The sequence below is a fragment of the Rhamphochromis sp. 'chilingali' genome (assembly GCF_963969265.1).
Source record: "Rhamphochromis sp. 'chilingali' genome assembly, chromosome: 20".
In the NCBI taxonomy this organism is placed as follows: Eukaryota; Metazoa; Chordata; class Actinopteri; order Cichliformes; family Cichlidae; genus Rhamphochromis; species Rhamphochromis sp. 'chilingali'.
Window position 1 is genome coordinate 31727426 of NC_137947.1, and position 20728 is coordinate 31748153.

General features: G+C 42.9%; 1 protein-coding gene across 4 annotated transcripts in view; it reads right to left on the reverse strand.

The window, feature by feature from the left end:
- Positions 1-638: 638 nt before the first annotated feature.
- LOC308388745 (LIM domain-binding protein 3-like) overlaps positions 639-20728 on the reverse strand; it is a 30919-nt gene continuing 10829 nt past the window's right edge. For 2 of the 4 annotated variants that reach the window (XM_080869629.1, XM_080869630.1), the window contains 12 exons: positions 20077-20228; positions 17710-17779; positions 14907-14929; positions 12191-12379; positions 9967-10130; positions 9720-9759; positions 4439-4707; positions 3968-4361; positions 3604-3784; positions 3338-3458; positions 2887-3002; positions 639-2778 (listed from right to left, as the gene is read on the reverse strand). In XM_080869629.1, coding sequence (XP_080725755.1) covers positions 2689-2778; positions 2887-3002; positions 3338-3458; positions 3604-3784; positions 3968-4361; positions 4439-4707; positions 9720-9759; positions 9967-10130; positions 12191-12379; positions 14907-14929; positions 17710-17779; positions 20077-20228 — 1809 coding nt within the window. In that variant the 3' untranslated portion in view covers positions 639-2688. Of the gene's footprint in view, positions 2779-2886; positions 3003-3337; positions 3459-3603; positions 3785-3967; positions 4362-4438; positions 4708-9719; positions 9760-9966; positions 10131-12190; positions 12380-14906; positions 14930-16800; positions 16968-17709; positions 17780-20076; positions 20229-20728 lie in introns of all 4 variants that reach the window. The other 2 variants (XM_080869631.1, XM_080869632.1) reach the window with 2 other exon arrangements.

A 20728-nucleotide genomic window follows, 5' to 3' on the forward strand; every position in this document is an offset into this window, starting at 1 on the left:
AATAAAATTACATTTGAAAAAATTACAACAAAACCCCCCATTATAGTCATTTTTTAAATTCATCTCTTAGAAACTTATCACAAAGTCTTTTCTGTTTATAGAATGATTTAATATAATGAAAGTTCCATTTGCGCAATTGCACTTCCTCTAATCACCACCAGAGGCCACTAAAACACCACAGCAGTGTTAAATCAGTTTGGGAAGTAAACAAAGTCAGATGATTTTAATTATTTTATATACTCTATTATTCAGTTTGTAACAGTCACAGTGGTGTGGTGTCTCTTTAATGTAACATAAGTCAAGGGGTTATGAGGTCATTAGTGTGCACCACTGCCCTCTCTGATTTATGGGAACAAAGTGCTTGCTCTCCAGAAACCTTTGCAACGTTACGGGCTGTATGAACACTGTGTGTCATGTTTGATAAGTAGCAGCCGTTCAACCGGGCCTTGTATGGTTGATGAAGAGGAGGTGCATTAACGGATATGCTGTGGAATTCCCAGTACCAGTGTGATCGTGTATTCTTCCTGCTATCCTGCTAAGGTTTCGACCGCCTCCTCTCAACCACTGAACACAACCCAACATTACAACGGAGTTTAACTCAACAAAGGACTGGAATTGAATTACATTGTGGTTTGCTCTGTTGTTGGCCACTAGGTGGTGCTAAAACATGCTGCCTTTAATGACAAAAGCGGAACAAAGTAAAAAAACAAAAACGTAGATTTTTTTAAAGGAAAATCCAGCTTTCAGAAACACAATGCTTCTTCTGTTTACAGAATTTTTTAATACACCAAGAGTTTCTGTTTGCTTAGCTGCACTTCTTCTAGTGGCCACATGAGGACGCTAAAATAGGGTGACTGGTTATTAGAACATGAACCATGGCGTAGTTTTTAAAATGTAAAAAAGTCTTTATGTGCTTAATGATTAAGTCTTAGCAGAGAACAAGTCAAATGAAAGATCTGAATTAAGTTGTGGTTTGCTGATGTTCCTTTAATGGCCAAGAGAGGCTCCTAAAAACTGTCTTTGTATTAAAAACGTATGAAAATTAACAGAGAAACGCTTTTAAAAACCTTCACTGAAGTCCGTTTCCCCAACTGTAATGATCTAAGTACATATAAGATTATTCTGTGTTTTACAACCATGAGAGCAGCCACATGTTTGATGCCACAAAAAAAATAAAGAAAATACAAAGTCTAATCTTTTTCAGATTTGGGAGGATTCACGGTCTGCAGTGTGGGCGGAGCCATTGTGTTGTTAACAGTCAGACTAAGGTTATCACATTTACAGTGTAGTTAAAACACACACACACATAAATCATCATGAAATCAGTACTTAAACTTAACCACGTGATGCCAAACGCTCTGAAACAAACATGAATCAAATAACTAATCATTTGCACGCAGCAGTGACGATATACTAGCGTCTCAATAAAGATCACACTGTCGAATAAATATGAAATTCAAGGTTATTTCTCCCCCCGAAGCACGTGAAGTCGAAGAGCTGTCTCACCTGAGCAGGTTCACCTGAACAAACAAGTCCAAATGCACCTTAGTGCGGCGTGAGAGCAGAAGCACACCTGCACTTGGAGCCCAACAGCTTCTGTGGTCAGTTTAACGTTTCCAGTTTATCTAGACTCCGTCACTCACACAGTATCTCTGTGCGTTTAGATGCGGTTTTCACATTTAAAACATCTGGAGGTTCACCTGCTCAGGCGGGGCCACAGAAACGTGTCACCTGTCGTGTGTTCATGCCCCCAGAGTCGGAGTAGTGACGACAGGTTGCAACGTCAGAAACACTTTTCAGTCTTTTTTATCTCCAATTTGCTGCTGTTTATAGATTTTTCAGCTTCTCTGCAGTCTGTTGTTTCACTTCGTATTGCCTCATAAAAACTTTCATATAATTTTATTTTAGTCTAAAAGGGAAATAAAAATATTAAAGTCGCATTCAAACAGTCAACAGAGGCACATTACCAAAAATAGTCCAAAAATGGTGAGAACAATATCCGCTATACGGAGTCCAGAGAGTGCCACTCTACAAAGTTTAATTATAATAAATTTGTAATTTCATTCATATGAAATAATTCACAAGTTAACTTGAAATTTTAAACACTACAAACCAAGCCAAAAAAAAGTACTAATAAAACTTTATAATTTTTATTTCTGACATTTTTTTCATGAAAATAATAACTTTATCAAAATAATTAAAAAAAACTCTCTTAACCCTCTTAACCCTAAATATCCCACTACTTTAACCCCGTGTTTAAGAGAAAAATAAACATACTTCATACACTCTGTTATTGATATTTATTAGAAAGAATTTCTTCCTCATATTATAATATTATTATTTAGACTTACTTAAATATCTATTTAATCCTTATTGCATAGCTTAGCCAGTTTAATATTTTTGTTGTTATAAGTTTGATTATTATTATTAAACACTAAAAAATATAATATTTAATTTGGCACCTTGCAGACTCCCTACAGTCACCTGTATTTCTGCAGCTCAGCAGTCTCTCACACACACACACACTTTTTCGGGTAGAAAAATAAACCACAGTCCGTGATGCGACGGGTCGGATGGATCTGAAGCAGAATCATCAGGCAGCAGAAATTTGAAATTTGCACAAAAAAAAGAAAAAAACCCAGCGTTTCCACACATGTTGGTGGCGTGATGAGGCGTGATCCGGCGGGTTTACACGTTGATGGCGTGAGCGTGCTTCTTGCACAGAGGTTTATCTTTCTTTGAGTAGAAGGGCTGACCCTCGAGGTTCACGTGGCAGACCTGCAGACGAGAAAACCGGGGTGAAAAACTTCAAACTGACCTCTGCTCCCCTGCATCGAAGATTTAAACAACCGGACCCCCTCAGACCCAGCTGCTTGTGGTCCTTACCGCACAAACAAAGCAGGTATCGTGCCAGGTGTGACCCAGAGCCTCGATGAACTTATCGCCAGCTTCCACTGGGAAGTCGCACCCATGACACTTAGTGCTGAACAGCGCGATGTAATCTGAGCGACACAGAGATAGGAAGTGTTGAAGATGGCAGCTGTGAGTCCAAAAACAGTGAATCATGAAGTACGTAATCCCTGTTAATCTGTTTCACACACTTTGTTCTACTCTTGGATCTTTTTGATGTCACACAGGGCACACAGAAGCTCCACACACTTGTTGTTTGTGGGGGCAGGGCCAATCAAAAGAAAGAGGAGTTAAAATTGAGGGGCTGCACTGAGACTCTGATTAGCAGTTCCTTCTCTGAGCGTGATGCATGTGACAGTTTTTTGTGTCTGCCTGATGTCTGTGCAGCTTTTCTCGCAGCTGTGATGAAGGCGTGGTGTCGGCATACCTTTCTCGCAGTACGGCTCTCCGTCCTCCATGTGGAAGAGGCTGTTTCCAAAGGCTTTCCCACAGGCAGCGCACACAAAGCAGGTGGTGTGCCATGTCTGCCGTAGGGCGTGCATCACTTCCTGCGACATACAGCGTGACAAGATTTAATAAGGTCTAATCAGCCTCTAGTGTCACATATGGGTGGCATTTCAGTGCAAAACTTATGGTTTTATAACATTAAATAAAGGAAAATAAAATCAGAAATGGTGTCTGAAAATTTCTCACCCCCATGATCTTGGTGTTGCAGCGAGCGCAGGTCGGGGCGAAAAACTCTTCGTAGCAGTTCTCACAGTACACGTTGTTCTGTTCCTCCACGAAGCTGACGTCAGCCAGAGACATGTGGCAGTAGTGACAGTTAAACTCCTCGGGGTGCCAGGACCGGCCGAGGGCCACCAGGAATGGACCCCTGCAACAACAGCAGCAGCATTTTAAGTAATTTGATTTTAATTTGCCCTTAAAGTGACATCGTTTCATTAACGTCACTCGTTTTAACCCAAAGGAGGAACCTCAGGAGCAAAATAATAAAGCACCAACAGCTGCAGTTCCTCTGATCTCCACTTGAGGCTCCAGAAGTGTGTCAGTGCGTTACCTGATGACGCTGTTGCAGGCCCCGCATAGAGGCGTGCGACTGCTGGCTGCAAACCTCTCCGCTCTTTGGGCCACGCCTCTGGCCACAGGTGGAAAGGGGGCGGGGCTAGAGGTCATGGGTCCAGGGCTGGGGGTGATGGGGGCGGGGCTGGGAGCTGCATGCCCAGCAGGGGAGGGGTTAGGGATGTACGCTGGTGGGGGAGGGGCGGCCTGGGGCAGTGGTTGCACCTTGATGGTGCTGGAGGTGGTCTTGCCGGGGTCGAACTTATCAGCGAAGTTTGAGTCGGTCACCCACGGGGGTCTGTTGGAGGATGCTGGAGCAGCCAGAAGCGGGGCCGGGGCGGCGGCTGGAGGGCGGTGCTGCGGTGGCACTGCAGCTGGAGCCATAGGTGGTGCTGTGGGTGGAAGAAGTATAAATATGTGTATATAAATATTATATGTGCAAGTTAATATAAACAAAACAGAAACTCACCTGGCTGTGAAGGGTAGATGCAGGCAGTACTGACTACCTTAGGGGGGGCGGAGCCAACAGGGATCTGAATTGAGCTCTGTTGAGTGGGTGGAGCCTGCTGTGTGGGTGGTTGTTGGTACTGCTGTGGCATTGGTTGATACTGCTGTGGGGGCCGAGCTTGTGGAGCTTGCTGCATAGGTGCATGTTGGTATTGCTGTGGTATTGGCTGGTACTGCTGTGGGTGTGGAACTTGTGGCGCCGGCTGCATGGTAGGATGTGCACCGTACTGGCTGGAGAGGGAAAGAAATGTCATTATTACCTATTTAGAATGATTTCCAAATGGTTCTGTCATCAGGTTCAGTTTTGTACTTGGGGGCTCGTCCGGGATTTTTAGTCATAGTGAGCCTCAAGTAGTTAGCCTCAGTGGTAGTTATGGTATTAACTACTTCAGGTTGTACTCAAAAAAAACTTTAACTAAGCTAAGCATGTTTCGAACCACAAGCTAAGTTAGTCATCAACACTGACTCAAATTGTAATCTCATCAATGGGTGTAAAGATCCTGAAAGATGCGTTTTTCATTGTTGTGTCTGACTTTTAGGCTGTAACACTGTGTTATTAAGAATTTAATGCTTTCTTCTAGCAGTTTCCATCTAATATATGTGGAATTCACTAGATTTACTTTGATAAATATTCCAACATTGAATGAAGTTTTAGCTGATATTATTGATGCCTTTGACATGCTTACATGTTCGTGCATTTCATTAGCTATATCAGATATTTAAGATAAAGATAAAGTTTTGCTGTTGTTACACACATAGTAGAGCTGGGTACATAGGAAATCTTCTGCAGAGCTTAGAGTCAAACAAATACTATATACATGTAGTATTTATATTATGTAGTCATTTATCCATGTGATTAGAGTGGATCAGAAACGCTTTTAAAAACTTTTTAAAAATTAATAGCTCCATCAGTGGAGCTATTAATTTGAACTACATTTCAACAATCAATTTAATTTCTAGCTAGCTTTTCTAGAGCACATTTAACTATTTTCACTTTTTCTATATATTTATGAATTTTCAGCTAAAAAATGACCCATAACGTTGAACTCTTTCAGCAGTTTTGCTGATTTTAGTGTTAACCATGTGCTTTTCGGGTTTAGGTAACTGTTTCTGCTGGTTTTAAATTTCTCTCTAAACTGTTTAACTAACCTTTCTTCTAATTTTTGTGAATATGGCGGTTAGGGTTAGTCTAGGCTTCCAAGCATCCCCTGAGGTGCAGATACTCACTGTTTTTAAACAGAAACCTCTACAGACCACATTCAGGTTTGGTTTGCATCCTGGACTGAGTCAAAAATGCTCTTAAACTGGTTCTAACTGTGAATCGTCATCTGAATATAGATAAGTTGCAGTAAACAGTGATTACAGCCAGGCTGCTGCACTGTTTTATGAATCAAAAATGTAATTTGTGAGCCAAAAGTTGGGCTTTGGAGTGATTTGAATGTTTATGATGTTTTTACACTCTCTGGATGTGTCAATATAATATTGTCACAGACAACAAGCATATAGAAACTAGCATCAACAGCTTGTTTGAAAGAAAGAATAAAATGTTGAGCAGGACAGAAGCACAAAGGGTCCTCTTTCAAGAAGTGTTGACAGGTTTTGGGGTGTAAACCTGCAGTTTTTCTTTCTGGGGGTATCAGTCTCAGGTCTGGGTGTTTAGCAGCAGCTTAGCTGTATCAGACTTACCTGATGTAAACAAGGTTAGTGTTAGGGTAGAGGGCTTCAAACCAAAACTGAATTCAGCTTCATTAACAAACAGCAACAAAAGCTTTAAGGTCCTTCCTTCAGAGGGCGTTAGCAGAGACTCAGCCTGTTATTCAGCTGATGAAATGATGGTGAGGTTACTGACTGTTACTCAGGTGTTACATGATCCTGACAGAACTGCCAGAGTTATGGGTTCAAACACCACCCGTGCACAAAACCCTAACAATCCACTTGTGTGCCGCCAGGAGTTTTAGCTGAAGAAGCCTCCGTTTAAAAGCAGCTGCTGTGTTACTGAGTGCTGTGAAGCCCACGGCCGCGAGCGCACCTGCCCGCAGGGGTTTATACCTGGAGACTGCAGCTCTGTACTGGAGGCCGAAACCAGCGGCAGGCTGTCTCTTCAGGCTGCGGGCATAGAGACAACAGCAGCAGAGGTCATCCAAACTGAGACGCTACGTCCCCATCCTGACCCCCGCTCTCTCCCCCATGATGTTACTCAGGTGCGACTCGGATTGACCATCAACCTTTTTCTTTCTGTCTAACAAATAATCAATAATCAAATCAGGACCCAAAGACCCAAAAATAAGAAACTTCATCGCCTTCACCAGACCAACAACGCCACAGACAGAAGATCCTTCAGGAAACTGCCAGACAGCTTAAAGACAGCCGACAGGATGACGTCACCTCGCTGCTTTGGTCTCAGAAACATTGGATCAAATGTCAAAAAGGTTTTTTTCTATTCTGCAAAAACATTTGTACAAAGCACAGAGATCAAACCAGAGGAAACTCTGACACGATCACTCAGATGTGGTTCCTGAAAGACAGTAATGGCTCTGAAGCGTGACAACTATGTGGATTTAGTTCAGTGTAACTCCAGCAAATGAAGAAACAACAAAAAGCCGAAAAACAAGCAGATGAAACCCACATGTCAGACTCTCCCTTCAGCACGTGAATGCAACACTGAAAGTCTGGGAGCATATATCCTTAAAAAAATCACATCACCACACCAAAGCTTTGGAGAGCCAAGAGGTGATTATTATTTCCTGCTGAGCAAATAGACCATTTGTCCAGGTTTTTATTTTATTTTACTGAACTCTGTTTTATTCCCCGTGTCCCGTCGTGTGCTGATGTCATGGCTGATCTCAGCTCTTAACCCCTTGATTTTCTTCTTCCTTGCACTCTTTGCAACCTTGTCACTGTGTCTCTTATAATCATCGATGAAGCTGTTTAAGCTGCACAGACCTGCATGAAAAGAAGTCAGCGTAAGCCCAGGTGGATTTAAACACTCTGATTATCTCAGTTTTTTCCTCTTGGATCTGGATGGTGTCATAGAGGGTGGATATTCCTAATATAGTCATCGCAGACGCCAAAGCCACACCCACCAAACTTGGCCTAAATGCAGGAGGAGGAGCTAAAACAGCTTGTTTCAGACGCAGGATGAACTGTGACTCATGCAAAGCTGCAGAGCTTCTATTTAACAGATTAGCTCTGCTTTAAAGGAACAGAGAGACATCGTAGGACATAAACTTTTATTCTGAGAGTGTTTTCCTGCACACGATAGATTATTTTGATTTGTGAAACATGCAAAGCTACTTCAGAAAGGCTTTTAAAAACCTAATTTATTTGCTTCTACTCAGTTTTTCTTTCCATGGACAGAGGAATAAGACAAAGGATTTTATATTTAGCCAACCAACATGTGTTTGTTAGTCAGAGATAAGCCAGTCAGCACTAGTCATTCTACATTAGAGGTGTACGGACACCAGCTCCTTGTTTCAGGCTGAGGACTTTGCTGCACAAAGCCATTCAGATAAATAAGAAATAATTAAAACTTGTGCCAGAATAAGAACACAGATCCTGAGATAAGCAGAATAAACCACCTTTAACTGATAGATTTTTCCATTTCCCAGCATGATCGGGATCATGAAGCTGGATTTTGCAGTGAAAATTTTCTTTCTGTGTCTTTGCTTCTCTGCTTTGAGGCTTCCAGCTCAGCCCTGTGAGTCTAATCCAGCTGCTTCCTCCTTGATGACTTACAGCTAAAGAGAAAAAAAGCACACAGTCTCTTTATTGGCGGATAAAAGCTTGACCTCTGCTCCTATTGATTCACGGTGAGTCATTGGACGGCGTATGGACTCTGACGAAGGACAGAGGGGAGCCGGAGCTTTGAGGGGGAGGAGGTTGTATTTCAGTCCAAATTAGGGGGGGGGGGGGGGGGCAGAGATCGATGGTGCATAATGGAGGGTTGATTAAATAAGTGCACGGAGAATAGAAAGCTCCATCCATCAGAGCTGGGACGGGCTGTACGGGTGGGGCGGGGTTGAAAGGTTTGCTCGTCCTCTCGGAGACTCGGCTGTGATGAGATTTCAGACGAGCCGCTGGGGAAACAGGAAGTCATGGAAAACAGACTGAGGGCAGTGACACCTTCAGAGGTCGTCAGCGGACGTTCGGCCCAGCCCTCACCTGCAGCTCACCACACCTGGCTTGTCTGACAGCGCGGACTCTTAGACTGTCCTCGGCCACATAAAGCCCTGTTTAGGACTTCTGAGCCACGCAAGGTTTAAGGTGGTGTAACTGAGATATAAGTAGCCATGTGTCTGCCGTCTGAGGCACCTGATCCCTGAAACCAGCATTAGACCCAAAACTCTTAAACACAGACACTTATTTGCACATGCTAACTCACAGCAGCCTGTTTAAACTGGGCATGCTCCAAACCTGACAGTCTCAGCTGTTCATGTTTCTGCAGGTGAAATGTGGAGATTTTAACTGCGAGCTGTGAGCTTCACCGCCTGTTGATAACCTGATGTCTGCAGAGTCCTGCAGAGTGTCGAGTACCTGCAGGCTGCATACTTTAGTTTGACTGTATGACGTCACACAGGCTGAGAGTAAAAAGTCTGCTTTGTCACGTTTGCGGTTTTTGCTTGACTTTCAATTTTTCCTGCCTCGGCTAAACGTGACAATAAAGAGCTGGAGGATGACTCTCCTCTGCACACTGGTTTTCTCTCTTTAACCAATCAACACCAGTTACCAGTAATCAATAAAGAAAGGACCAAAGAGGCGGGGAGTCCCTCGTGGTGCCCCACCAATTTTTTAAATGATGTTTCCTCTGAGCAAATACACACACACACATTCTCGTTTTGATATCTCAGTGAGGACATCTATTTGACAGAATCCCTAGCTACTCACCTCAACCAAAAATGAACCCCAGCCATAACCTAACTGTAACCCTGAGACTAAACCCACACTATGAGCCTCAAAAATGCCTTCAAACCCGTGAGGACGAACACTGTCCCCACAAGGACGTCGAAACAGGTACACACACACACACACACACAGTCCGGTGTCCCCTCCTGCTGGTCACATGAGCTCATTACACGTGAGCAGATTCAAAAGGCTTCAGACACCAACCAATCACATCGCGTTTACGTATATATCAGAGCCTCAAACAGAGACCACCTGTGCAGGTGTTCTCATGTCCGGGGCAGATGAGGTCGAGACTACAGGTGAGGGGGTCAGCAGCTGACTACTGGAGCTCTGCTGCCTACCTGCTCCTCTTCACAGCCGCCGCCTCCTCTTCAGTGAGCGCTGTAACAGAAACAGAGGAGAGGGGGCGACACTGAGCACCTGATGATCAGATTTAACTTTAAAATCATTCCTACAGGTAATCGTTTACTCTAATTACACACCTTTGTTTGTATGGAAACATACATGAGTCTGTTCTTGCTTTTATTTGCTCTTTTAAATAATTGAGGACAATACGGGGAAGAGGAAGAGGAGGAAGAGGACACTTACAGGACTCGGTGCCGGTCATGTGGGCCAGGACCTGGAAGGACTTGGACTGCACGTTGGTGCTGCGGCGGCTCCATTCGCTCAGCTCCGGGTCCTTCTCTGTGCTCTGGACGGCCTGATAGACCAGCGAGGCGCTGTCCACGAGGCGGTCCATGACTGGGACAGAACTGGGACCACAGACAGGGGGCGCCACGTCGCCCACGACCAAAGCGAGTGAAAAATAAAGAGACAGTGAAGCACGAGCTGTGGGCCCAGCAGTGAACGGAAACAAGTTTTCCCTGCCCAAAGTTTTGACGTCCTTCTAACCCTGGAATTAAATATCTGATATTTCAAAGGTCACACGAACAAAACGTTACTGAAGGTGATGGAGCAAAGAGGAAGCCGGACTCGCATGTCTGAGGACGGTTTGTTAGAAAAAGGAACAAACGGAGATAAAACACAGAAAGAGGCTCAGAACATTCAGCTTTGAGTCTCTTTGTGTATCTCACGTGTTTAATTTGTGCATCTTTGTGACTTTATTCCATCTGTTTTTCTGTCTCTTTTTTTTGTCCAGCCCAGGCAGACCTGAACCTTTCTGCTCATTTCTACTTCCTTATTTATGTTCTTTGTCTTGTCCTGCACCTCGCAGCAGCTCACCCTGTTTGAAACCAGCTGTTCTGCCTGCTTGCTTCTGATTGGCTCTCTCTTATAAACGGAAACCTCGGCAGGGTTTTTGCAGCTTTGGTCATTTTTCTGAACATCCACCAGTTTGTGCTGTGAAGTCAGTTTCTTCTCTTTCAGGCTGTTTTCAGTCTTTTAATCTTTGTGTGGATGTTCGGGTCTCTTTGTGGTTACAGATGCTAACATTAAAAACTATTAATGACACCATTGTGTTGTTTTCCATCTTTCTGAGGTTTTTTTTAGTAGTTTGAAATCTTTTGTTGTTCTTTAAGGCCCCTCTACCTGCAGTGCACCTGTATTTGGCTCCGCCCTGCAGGACTGCAGCCTGTCAGCTGATTCTGGTGACACGTGTCATGTTTCTGTCTTGTGTTTGATGTTTGATCTTTCAAAGCTTTAACACAACTCAGGGGAACCAAAGCTTTTACTGGCTCTCAGTGAAGGACGCACGGTGAGGGAGGAGGAGGATATCATACTGGACTGTAATTGGTTTTCCAGAGATGCCCCCTCCTGTACAGATGAGTAGTTTTATTCAGGCTTATATTTCAATAAGAGCGGCTTTATCGGGGTCTAAAATTAGAGAGGCTGAAATAAAGAATGGGCATGGAGACCTTTGGAGGGGGACAGTACACAGCGACAGCGCTACATCTCAGAGGAAGAGCAGGCGAGGAAGACACCACCAAAAACACAGCAGTAACATGACTTTATCAGCAGTTTCTGACAAATCAGTGCGACTGGAAATGCATTCGGCAACAAGACGATAGGTAACAGGGTCAAACGTGATCACGAGCGAAGAAATTGGGATGACCTGCTCAGACAGAGGGAACGTCTCTCTGGGGGACATTTGACTCGGACTGGTCCACCTCATACGGACCGACTCCCACAGCACACCCGAGGCTTCAGCCACACAACACACGACGCACAAAAAAACAGGATCCCAGAGCAGCCCGAACCAAAAATTCTGCTTTCTGATATCACGGAAACCTTAGCAGTTCCTCGAAGCCACCACAGAAGAAGTCCCCCTCTCCCCACATGTGCACAAACAGGCAGCACAATATTGCAGCACCAAAATCATCACCACCAGTGTCAGCGATGAGCCGGACGTGAAGCGGGCTGAGACCAAAGAGGACGGACAGAAAGGAGAGGACAGGTGGAGGACACTTAAATAGAGTAAAGAGAAGAAAAGGGAGGAAGAGGCAACGAAGGGAAAAAGACAAAAACAACAAATGAAAAGTAATTTCTCATCAAGAAATATCTGTGGGTTGAGTACTCGAAGCATCAGCCTGTAAACTGAACGCTGCTGCCTGTAACACATCCACGTGTTAGAAAACTACAAATATGGATGATCAGCCCTCAGCAGGACTGATAGTAACTGTGTTAGTCATTACCCAGGTGGTGTTGTGGCTTTTGATGTTTTTGATACTGAGTGTAAAAAACTGGTGGCAGGGTTGAGGGGTGCACGTGGGTACAGAAGAGGAAGATGAGGATGTCAGGAGGAAGAATTAGAGATAAGTCAACGTAGAAAGAGGGAAGGAGGACATGGAGAGGGAGGAGGAGGTGGTGTTCATACCCAGCGTCGTGGCCCTTGGTCTGTGTTTGTCCCGCGATGGCGTCCATGATGGAGTCCTGTGAATACATACTGATGGGCGTGTTGTACTGGGCGTGGATGATGGTGGCCTTACCGCCGGGGCCTTTTACTTCAATGGGCTTGCTGGTGGAGAGGGCGGAGTCCATCAGCACGCTGGGATTGAAGCCGGCACTGTCGGGTGGGGAAGAGGAGGGGAAAAGGTGGAGATAAAGGAGGCGATGGAGGGACGGAGGTGAGGCGTGTGGGTGAAGGTGATGGGTTTGTCATGCTCACAGCAGACGGACTAGTGAGGCTAAAGTTTTCAGGCTAAAGCTGAATGTTTCCAACAGAATCTCCATTTAAGGTGGAAACCCCACCCACAGCATCACGACAGACTACAGAAAACTCTGAGTGGCGTCCCACAGCGATCCGTTCTCCGCCCACTCAGACTCAAAAATTATGCTGACTTTGATTCATTTGATTACATGTAAAAAATGTATGTTGTAAAACAGATTCCATTAAATATAAATTAGATTTGTGTGATTGAGGTTCACAGGATTAACTGTTAATACCAAGCAGGTCTTCCTTACTTAATTTGAACAAAAGAACCTTTGATTTAATAGATTTCATCTGCTTCAGTCTGCTTCACATTCATGAGGGTGAAGAATCTTTTGTTTTTAGTGCATTATGCTCTAGATAATAACAACAAATATCAGGAATATATCTGTTTTTTATGTATATGTTTTTTAAGGCTAATAATAATAATAATAATAATAATAATAAATTCTCCACATGACTGTAAAGTACAACTATAACGTGTTTATTAAATCACCTCTCATGAATCAAGAAAACACAAATATTGTCTATAAATCTGTCAATAACAAAAATATCAGATCAATAGTTTTTGGGGAAAACAAAAAAGTGAATATTTTATAGCCAAATTTGTGAAGGTACAACTTTCAATAATAATCAAACCAAAATTCAAACCAAGTTTTTACAATCTGCATGTTCAGACATGCAGATTATTATTATTATTATTATTATTATTATTATTAATAATAATAATAATAATAATAATAATAATAATCATAATAATCATAATAATCATAATCATAATCATCATAATAATAATCTGCATGTTCAGACATGCAGATTATTATTATTATTATTATTAACAATAATAATAATAATAATAATAATAATAATAATAATCATAATCATGATAATAATAATCTGCATGTTCAGACATGCAGATTATTATTATTATTATTAATAATAATAATAATAATAATAATCATAATAATCATAATAATCATAATCATAATCATGATAATAATAATCTGCATGTTCAGACATGCAGATTATGATTATTATTATTATTATTATTATTAATAATAATAATAATCATAATCATAATCATGATAATAATAATCTGCATGTTCAGACATGCAGATTATTATTATTATTATTATTATTAATAATAATAATAATCATAATCATGATAATAATAATCTGCATGTTCAGACATGCAGATTATTATTATGATTATTATTAATCATAATAATCATAATCATAATCATAATCATGATAATCTGCATGTTCAGACATGCATATTATTATTATTATTATTATTAATAATAATAATAATCATAATCATAATCATAATCATCATAATAATAATCATAATCATAATAATGATAATAATAATAATAATAATGATAATCTGCATGTTCAGACATGCAGATTATCATTATTATTATGATGATGATGATTATTAATAATCATCATAATAATAATAATGATAATAATAATAATAGTAATGAGTAAATGACTAATTTTGTATCTTAAGCAGAAAACTATAATTTTTTTCTGTTTTTTGAGTACATTTAAAATCCACAGATAACAAACATAATTATATAGTTAATCTAACTGATAACAGAGCTCGTGCATACAGGTGGATTAAGCAGCTGTCACATGAACTCTGGTGACCGTCTAATAAATTCGTGCCACAGTGCAGATGCTGAACCATTAGATGAATCTACCTCAAAGCTTGTTGCTGCAAAACGCTGATAAAAATACTAAATTTAACCCTTTTTTCTGCAAATATTGGACTTCCAAAGGACTCACTGGACACAAGCTGAAACCACTTCTATAAAATTAGGTCATTTTTTTGTGGGTAATAAATACAACATGAGCGATGGTCTTTACAGCTGCAGAGAAAAAGGAAAAGTCTTATTTCCACTTCAACAAAACCCAAACTGGTTTCTGCACATTGGTTAGAAACGACTGACGATGCTTTAAATTTCATGCTTGAAACATTCGCATGCGTCCACCGCAAAACGTCACAGCAGCTCATTTAAGCAGTGCGTCAAACCATGACCTTTAATCCCAGAACACAAACGTATCAGAGCAGGAACACAGCTGACATTTAGTCCACTTCACTGCTGCACAAAAACAACCTGAAGGCTGAAGCTTCTCACGCTCTAGCAGGCTTTTATTCTGAAAACTTTCCTGTAGAGTTGCCTCAGAAAAACACCAAATAATGAAAAAACCACAGAAAGCAAAATGCATCATGCAGCCAGCTGTTCCGCAATTTCAGTTTGCATGGATAATTTTGAAATAGAGTCTGTAAACCTGCAGGACCGCACTCGCCATCACCCCACACCATGCCTTAAACAAACACACATCCAAGATGCATTCAGCTGCAGAGGATACTAACGGTGGAGCGGCGGGGGGGAAAACCTTGCTTGACCAACAGCAGGGACAGAAGAGAGGACGAACACGTGGAAGGACAAAGGAGGGAAGACAGAGGAGAATATGATGTTAGAAAACATATTCAGCATCATTCACTGTCCATCAGAGGTCAGAGGTCACATCCTCTGTTGGCTGCTGTGACGTCCGCTCTGCGAGTGAAGAGGAAGATTTAATCACAGCCTGTTCACAGATCCCACAGATCCCACAGATCCCAGCTTCAGGGGATGGAGCCTGAGGCAGACTTTGCTGGGGTCACGTGTCTTCTGGACATTTTTTAAAGTTTCTTTGTTTTGGTCTTCTCTTATTCTGTCTTGTCATCACAGATACATAATTATGCATAATGTTATTTATCTGTTTACCTTTTCTTAATTTACGATTCTAATTCTTTGGATTAGGATGTATTTTTCTTCTTATTGCTCCTCTTCTCATTAACAGCAGTGGTGATATTATTATTATTGTTATCAGTAATATTAGTAGAAATAATAACCAGGGGTGTGCATACTTAAGTGTAAACCTATTTATGGAAGTGCAGGAACGTATCAACGTTAACTTTGAGACGAGCTACTGTACATGATTAATATAACATGTGCGGAAAAAACACATAAATGGTGATAATCTTTGTGAGTTTCATCTAAGAAGAGTCAGCGACATATGTGCATATGGTATGATAATTACAGCAGGATCATTATTATTATGTGTGTGTGTGTGTGTGTGTGTGTGTGTGTGTGTGTGTGTGTGTGTGTGTGTGTGTGTGTGTGTCCAGAGGGTCCCCTGACCTTTAAAAGCAGCCAAACAAACTAACAGGTGTTTGGGCTCTTCGGTGACGGAGTAACTGAATCACATTATTAATGGCGCGCGTGTGTGTGTGTGTGTCACTGTATACGTGTTCGTGACTGTAAACACACACCTCCACTGCAGCTGCAGCTGATGCAGAAGTGTTTGGATCGGTCGGCTCATTGCACCTTTTTCTGTAAAGTAACGTGTGACGTGACGCTCTTCTGCTCCCAGCTTGGAAACAGTCACTGACATCGCAGCACAACACAAACTCCACATAAGGTCAAAGGCTAACGCTGAGGTGGCCTAACTCATGATTTACATAGAGACAACATTACACAGCAATCTAAGGTTAGCCAGCTAGCTGTAACTTAGCTGCACAGCACGTATCTGAGCTCCATCGCGTCCAGGTCAGCTGTTCATATTTGCAAATGCACATTGTTGCAGTGGCCTGCAGTTTGCATGGGAGACGCCAGCTTGTCTGCAAACACTTGCCAAGTACAATCTGAGAGGTGGAGCTCCTTCAGGGTATGAAAACATCAAGTCCGCATTGAGAACATTAGTAAGTTTTAGAGTAAGTGTGGTGTGTGTATGGGTGGAGCTGCAGTTTAACGTGTTTTTTTTAGGACACGTGACAGCATCACTGATTTGGTTTCACTTTTATGACACTGAAGGTTCAGATGCACTCATGTTTCTCCTCTTTGGAGTCAAAGGTCAAAGGTTACTGAGATTACTGCAAGGTTAACATGAACCTATAGTATAAAAAGTCCTCTTGAAGGGGGCGGAGCTAAAACAGCTTGACCTATAGGCTGAGCAGAAGCCCAGTATCAGATAAAGAAGGATTATTTCAAACTGTGAATCATGCAGAGCTGCTGAACGAGAATCCAGGACCTATAAATGTAGAAATGAGCAGAATGGGTCCACGTGAATTATTTTGTATGAACCGAGACACCGGAGACAGCAGTTACTGGTACCGCACCAAACAGGAAACGTATTTTTCTTCCTCTTTGAACCATCTTTGAATCTGTTTCTGCTTCTTGACCTCTCATCAAACATGTCGCCGGGCTTCTAACGCCTCCACCTACCCCGCAGGCCGACCCGCCTGCATCGCGGCCATCTCCCTAAGAGTTTCCTCTGAGTACAGGCCGATGGGGGAGTTATACTGCCTCCTCTGAGCGGGGCTGACCGCCGCCGCACGCCCCCCGGGAGAGTCTGCCTCTGCAGGCCCGGAGGAGGTACTGCGGCCGTTTACCTGCACCGATGGAGGCGTCAGGAAGGGGAGGAGACAGGAAGGAGAGGGAGCAGAGCACACGCTTAAAAGACGATATATTTTTTTTAATCAAGGTGCTGTTATTCTAACCATGGGATCCTTTCAGTATAAAAGCCTGAAAGCATAAAGTGACTGAGAAAATCATCAAAAAGAAAAAATAAATAATTATTGTGAAAATAAATAAACTGACCAAATACATTCCTTTCATTTTAAGTTAATCTGTTGGATCAATTATCATCACTGCTGGAAATCTCTTAACTTAAACAGGAAATGAAATTCATCATGACTGCTCCTGTTTCTGTTTTCCTGCATTTTTGTTTTTGCACAAAACATTTTTGAGGTGCTAAGTTTGGCCTTTCTTGCATTTTTTTCCTGCAGCCACCAGGGGGCAGCAGCCATATACATTTCTCCAAAATACCTTTAACTGGTGTGTGTGTGTGTGTGTGGGGGGGGGGGGGGGGTTGTTTCACTGTAGACAAAAATAACCAGTGCTGCACAAATACAGGACAATGATTAAAAACATAAATGTGACTACAGAATAAAATGATCCAATGCATATGAATAAGTTACTTCACTATGAGGAAACCTGTATGCGTGCATTACAGTGTTGTTACTTCTCTGTAATCATTGTACGCTGCCAGATATGCCAACAAAACAAAGGTGAAGTAAATTCATCCTGTTGAAGAATAAAATAATGATTTTGATGCATTATGGGTTCATTTACCTGCTGGTGAGGGACGACGGGAATCGTGGCGTCCATTCTCGGTGCCGCCATCGGAATCGGACGCTTCGACCTGCACGGAGAAAAGAAAGAGAGGCATTTACGCTCGCATCGTGAAATGAAAGGAGGGCAGCTTATCTAAGAGAGAGAAGATGAAAATGAAACGTGAAGGTTTTAATTCTCGTGCGCTCCTCTGAATATTTGTGCCTCGTAGAAACGACCATAAAGTCTGGTTTTCATCAATCATCTGCATTCTGACAGATTAACAGTGTAGTCTGTCAGAGCGGCAGCGTGACAGCGTCCATCCAGCAGGTTTAATAATCAAAAACAAACTGAAACCACCGTGTGATGAAACGTCTAAGCAGGACTTTTACAAATCACTTTACTTGTGGCTATTATAGAAAAAACATCAGCAGCAGGAAAAGCTTCAATTTCTCCAGAGAAAATAATAAAAGGAGGTCAGATGTTAAAGCAGACTGACGACAGAAAACAGCAAAATTTAAGTCGGATAAAATTGCAGCAAATGGAAGAAAAGGTGAAAGTAAGGGCACAAAACCAAAAAAAGTCGGCTCCAAATGCTCGCCTCAAGAAATGAAAGACAAGGTCTGAGAGCTGCGATGAGAATGAACACAAAGAGAACGTCTGCTCTGAAGAGTAATGAAGCTTCCTGCTGCAGGCCACAGGGCCAACCACAGCCTCACTGTTTCCAGCCTGACCCGACGTCAGGGGAAATTTCTTTTACTCCACTCAGCACTGTCGCCTGTTCAGCAGCTCTCAGTTCATATTCAAGATTCAGAGACTTCACCTGACAGTGGATCACTATAGGAACACCAGGAGGTGAAAAAAAGTCATCAGGGGTGGGGAACTCCAGGCCTCGAAGGCTGGTGTGAGACCCCCTCAACCTGTCTTGAAGTTCTCCAGAGGCCTGGTAATGAACTAGTCATGTGATTCAGGTGTGCTGACCCAGGGTGAGATCTAAAACCTGCAGGACACCGGCCCTCGAGGCCTGGAGTTCCCCACCCCTGTCCTACATGTTGGCAGCTTTAGCTGCTAGCTGCCTGCTAGGCTTTGCCTTAGCTAACAGGAGTCCTTGAACTGGACCTCTGCACCATGTCTGTGCTGTTGGAGTTACCCAGCTAGTAACGCATCTGTCTTCTAAACAGAAGATACCATAACCAGGCTCAGGGAGGGGCGGGGCCATCTGAAAGCAGCAGGGGGCGACTCCTGTGGTCGAGAAAAGAAGCAAAATGATGTTTTCGGTCCCATTAGAATAAAAGAGAATCAAACAGGATGTTATGATGACGATAAGGTTGTGGTTATCTTCAGTGTACGGTCTTCTGAGGTTTTTATCTCACCCTCTGTCTCTTCACAGGTTTGTTACGGTCGTTTTGTTCTGGTGGGAAAAGGAAAATGACCCCGATATGAAAACTTGAGTGAAGTCAGTTTATTGTGAGCGGTCCGCCTCATTGGTCAATACAGCTCGAGGGTGAGCGGGGGTTAACAATGACTTCCTGGCCTGTTTCCACCGCTTCATCACAAGCTTGAATTCACACCAGCAAAACATTTAAAACAACAATAGGAAAGAAAAACGGCGTCTCTTCATCCTGAGCTGAGCGTCTTATCTTCATCACCCGAGGCTCCGTGGTTATGAGAGACCGCAGGAAGCACTTTGTGGACCAACATTCATTTCCCCTCTCAGCTGTCAGACGTCTTCATGGCACAAAGAGACGTAAACGTAATGGCTGAAAGGAGGAATTGATCCGAGCGCAAAGGATGCAGCAGACTGAGGGAAATCCCAAAATCCACAACCTTCATTCCAGGCAGTGGCCGTGCGCTTCAATCCAACATCGCACACAGGACAACAGGATCAAAACATCTAACCCGGAAAACCGAAGAACTAAAAGAAAGAAAAGAAACTTCACAAACTACATTTCAGACAGAGGATGAGCTGAGGCGGTGCACGGAGGCTTAATATCACACAAAGAAGGATTATTTTGAACTGTGAATCATGCAAAGCTGTTGCAGGAGATTGTGAGGATAAAATATGGAGGTGCAGATGAGCAGAACCTGTCCACTTTAAACCCAACAGGACTTTTTAGTTATGATATCTGACCAGTTTTTCTGCAGAGCGAATAACAAATGCAAAAAACACAGAATCATAAAAACCGTCAGACACCTTCAGATCTTCTGACGCCCCAGACGAGTTATTACCAATCAATGTGACCTCAGAGACTGGCAGGTGTAACTGTCACCTGTGTGGGGCCTAAAAGGTTTACGTTTTCACATCAACATCTGAGCTCCAGACAGCAGGAGGACAAACAGGAAGCTGTTACAGACAGGAAGTGTGAGCAGGGAGGAGTCGGTTCTTACTTGGACATGGTGAGTGCCAGGTTGTAGTTTGCCATCTTGATTTTGTTCTGGGCCTCCAGGTGAGTCATCCCCTCGGTGCTGACGCCATCGATGGCGACGATGACATCACCCTGCATCAGGTTGCCCTGCGCCGCCTTGCTGCCTGGAGAGATCTGTCCAAACACAGAGACGACCACGTGTGAGTCACCTTTCACAGGTCAGCGCGCACTCGTTCATCCTGAAATGGTTTTCCACGAAACAATCCATGAAATGGGAAAAGATTTAATCAGCTTTAAAACGTCTGCACAACCTAATCTGGACACGTTACAGAAACAGCGCGTCAGCACGGTGAGGCCTCAACTTTCACGCTTCAGTTTCTCAGAGGAAAACACGAGAGGAGCTTTTCACAGAGCTGGAAGACGTTTCGATGTTAGACAGAAAAACAGACGTTCCTGCTCTCATGAGTTAGCTGTGAGGTTTTAAAGACAGAAGCAAATCACTCCTCATCACCAGGATTTGGCATTTTGAACCATCCACATGAAGCCCCGCAGTGACGTCATCAGTTCTTTATGTAAGAGCACTTTGGCATCTGCTTGGAACCACACTGTGGGACAGCCACCATTGAGGACACCAAGTCGCATTTTTGTATTTTTGTGTTGAAATTTCATCCCAG